The 3,752-nt window shown below is 35.5% G+C and overlaps 1 protein-coding gene across 1 annotated transcript; it reads right to left on the reverse strand.

The window, feature by feature from the left end:
* Window positions 1–374: 374 nt before the first annotated feature.
* LOC125808448 (tropinone reductase homolog At5g06060-like) lies at window positions 375–3,465 on the reverse strand. The gene is made up of 5 exons (XM_049488149.1): window positions 3,339–3,465; window positions 3,043–3,250; window positions 2,235–2,451; window positions 2,037–2,143; window positions 375–734 (listed from the first exon to the last, which is right to left on the reverse strand). The coding sequence occupies exons 1-5, from the start codon at window positions 3,425–3,427 to the stop codon at window positions 546–548; spliced, it is 810 nt and encodes a 269-aa protein (XP_049344106.1). The 5' UTR covers window positions 3,428–3,465; the 3' UTR covers window positions 375–545.
* Window positions 3,466–3,752: the final 287 nt, after the last annotated feature.

Below are 3,752 nucleotides of genomic sequence, written 5' to 3' on the forward strand. Positions count from 1 at the left end.
TGCTGGTCATTAAATGTGAAGTCAAAATTAACCAGCTCTATCTTCTATTTTATTTAGGACGGTACATAAATCTGTTTGTATGCACCTTGACTATTTCACCAAATAAATACTACCTTCCACATCTACTCATGTACCCGGAGATAACATAAACTAAGCGGATGGGAAAAAAACACGATGATTGAGTTGGGAGGTCTTTATAAACATGTGCAAATAATCAAATGTTTCCCGCCCAACAGTTCAAATAAAATACAGAATGGCACTTCAACAAAAGCAATTGCAAGGAACGTGCAAAGATGAAAAAAAAATAAAACTTAATATGATGCCCAACATAATCAACTACAGAAAATGCTCTTCTCAGAACAAAAAAAAAGAGATAGAAAACTAGATTATATATTCAGTAAATAAGGCATGTCATCTTATGATCCGATAAACAGGGATTAAGGAAGATATTAAAATAGAGCTTTATTCATGACGGTCTCAATTTGATCACTAAGAAACAAAGATGAGTGTCTGCACATAAAAAAGATACAAGGACCATCTCAAGATCAGAAACTTGGCGTTTCAAACCCATTGACTGTGAATCCACCATCAACCGCTATAACTTGCCCCGTAATGTAAGATGCCCCAGGTAAACATAGATAAGCTACCAGGGATGAAACTTCTTGAGATTCTCCAGGACGTCTAAGCGGAGTTCTAGATATTACTCCATCCAAAAATGTTTTATTTTCGAGCAACTGCAAAAGAAAACCATAAAATTCAGCAAAATTTGGAGAATATGTGGTTAAGTGAAAAGATTATATTAACATAGAATACATCAAGGGCTAGTACTCTCATTGATTCACATATAAAATCCGGAAGCATTCTCCACAAGAAATAGAATTAACCCCATTTGTGATATGAGTCATCAACATACTTTGTCAATACATATAAACAAAAAAAATACCTAGTCTTCAAAAAACATAGCAATCCTAACATAATTCTCTATACAGAACTCAGGAAATAACAAAATTTTCCTGTCACATTCAGGGGATTTTATTCTCTTTTCGGGAAAGCAAAAAAGATATTAATCAGAGCTAACCATTTCCAAAGTTACTTGCCACAACTAAAACTATTCAACTAGAGTCAAATATGCTTTGGCAATATAAGAACAAGAAATTAAATAAACTTTATTTGCAGAAAGAAAAAAGTATGACTACACATGAAAATGGTTGAAGAATAGATCTAAGGCATAGAAAAGCAGAAAACCTGTTTCGCCATGTGCGATTCCTTTTCCAAATGAACACTAGAAATCATGACATTTTTATAGAAACAAGAATCCAAGTGCTTTAGCAATTTGACACTTGTTATTTAGTCACATCCAATACATTCCTTAAACGCAACAGAACAGAAGTACCCTTAACTAGAGGTCTCAGATTCTAGTCCCGGAAAGAAAAAATCCCTGGTAGGGAGCTCTTCCCCCTTTTAATGGGCTTACGTGGCACAAATCCAAATTAACTGAGCAGTGGGTCCAGAAAATGGATAGTTACACCTAAGGAAAAAAAATCCTACAGCCAATGTACATAATGAAATTAGTTAGTTATCATAAAGTTCATGATAGAAAGTTATTACCATTTGTGATCCAAAAGTAGCGATAAAAAATACAAGACACATTTTACAATACATATAATTGTTGGAATCTGTAAGTTGGATGATGGCTAAGCCATGTACTTGTGCAACGGCTGTTCTTCAATTTGGCCTATGCCACTTTGTGTAACAGGTATGCATAGTCTCAGTAAAAGGCAAAGGAATAGTTCACTATGTGCTCAATGTGTGGCATGCTGTATATTTAGTTTCTTTATTGTCAGCATTAAGATCTCTTAAAAAGCCATTTTGAGAGAATATGATGCAGTCTGAACTACATTCTCTGCTCAGACCTCAGCAAAATCAAAGAAATGTTTTGCCTCACGTAAGCTTTCAATAGCTATATCTCCAATCTGCAATTACTTGGGCATAGAGATTCAAGAAATTAAATTCATAAGCAAGGTCAAGAATATTACATGTTCTACCAAAGACGTCTTTATATACCATGGGGCAACACCATTAACCCGAATGTTATCTTTTGCCCATTCACAAGCCAAATTTCGCGTGAGCTGATTTATTGCCCCTGAAGTTAGTAAAAAAAAAAAGAAAAGTCTCAGCACTCTATCTTCAATTGTTCAAGGACTCAAAAGAGTGATTGGATGAGTACAACTAACCTTTCGTTGCTCCATAAATAGAACCAGTGGACAGGTGCACCAGACCACCAACAGAAGAGATAAAGACAACCGATCCATTTCCAGATGCTTTCAAAAGAGGGTGAGCAAGTTGACACAGATGGTATGCAGATTCCAAGTTGGTAGAAAACAGACGGGCATATTCTTCAGCAGTGTAATCAGTGGTGGGTTTCCTAACGTTAGTCCCCACATTGTTTATCTATGGCCAGAGAGAAAGCAATAACGTGGTTCAAAAACTGTACACTGTTTGAAAATGAGGACATCTAAAAACAGAAAGCATACATGTCCAAGAGCACCAGATTCAGATTGAGAATGCAACAATTTCTTTTAGGACTTTTTCTGGCACCAATAACTAGTTATAAAAATCCGGTGAAAGCACATGTAACACCACCATTCTAAATTAGAACCTTAACAATCACATGTAAAGCCGGAGAAATAACCTAAGAATCAAAAGAATCTTAATGCTACGTAAGCTCTTTCTATCAATGTTCCTATTCTTTCACCATTAAATCAGATATTAATCATAGCTGGAACAAACGAGCTCCGCAAATACTAAGCTCTAACATATGTCGAGAATACAATTAAATAATAAAAATGTGATGTTTTTAATAGTTTGAGCTTTTAGATAAAATTGTCAACACACCCCAATATGGTATCAATTGGGAAGTCCTCAAATCAAATCTCACTACCACAGCCCGCACAACACTACAATACTATGTAATTGATTATTTTGCATATAGAGACCATTAGTGAAACAATTCATCAAAAAGGGATTAATGAGAGAACTGACAAGAATGTTGAGCTTTCCGTCGAAAGCCGCTGAGACGTTTTCCATGAGTTGAACTCTCTGTTCCCTAGAAGATGCATCGCAAACAGAACCCTTGACTTGAAGGCCTTTAACAGCCCACTCTTGCAAGCGTTCGTTGAGCTGTGCTTCATTCCGTGAACAAGTGTAGACTGTAGCACCCAGTTCCGCTAATTCCTCCACAACCGCATGCCTAAAAAGAATACTCATCCAAATTGAAACCCAGAAACATGTACTAGAAATTATTTGAAAAGAAATTAAGGTATTGGAGTTGGGATTACCCAATTCCACGTGTGCCACCCGTAACGAGAGCGGTAAATCCTGAAAGAGACCATCTGGAACTGCTCCCACTGCCTGCAGCCTTCGCCATTGAAATACTAGAAATTTATAACTTCAAAAGAATAGTTGAGGAAATCAATGAATAGTAATAGGGGAAATTAGGCAAAATGTCCACCTTTGTTTTTTATACTAAAAATGGTCAAATTTGTTTGTACCAAATATTCCGGCTCGGCTATTTGGTAAAATACCGGCAATGTTAGTTTGGCCATTTGGTCATTTTCTATCTCATATTTTTAAAGGATTTTTTTTTTTGTGCTATTTAAAAAAAATTAAATTGTTGTTCATATTTTTTTGTTGCTTATTTTAATTTTTTTTATTTTTCTAATTGTTTCACTTCTTTAGTGGAAAAATGAATA

This window comes from Solanum verrucosum, unplaced genomic scaffold, assembly GCF_900185275.1.
Source record: "Solanum verrucosum unplaced genomic scaffold, falcon-dt-bn FXZP01000112.1, whole genome shotgun sequence".
NCBI lineage: Eukaryota > Viridiplantae > Streptophyta > Magnoliopsida > Solanales > Solanaceae > Solanum > Solanum verrucosum.

Excerpts from the sequence above, each read along its gene's own strand:
- LOC125808448 (XM_049488149.1), bottom strand. The coding sequence starts at position 3,427 with ATGGCGAAGGCTGCAGGCAGTGGGAGCAGTTCCAGATGGTCTCTTTCA. Across the intron at positions 3,251-3,338 it reads GGTGGCACACGTGGAATTGG|GCATGCGGTTGTGGAGGAAT; the intron begins GTAATCCCAACT and ends TATTCTTTTTAG. Across the intron at positions 2,452-3,042 it reads ACGGAAAGCTCAACATTCTT|ATAAACAATGTGGGGACTAA; the intron begins GTCAGTTCTCTC and ends CTCTGGCCATAG.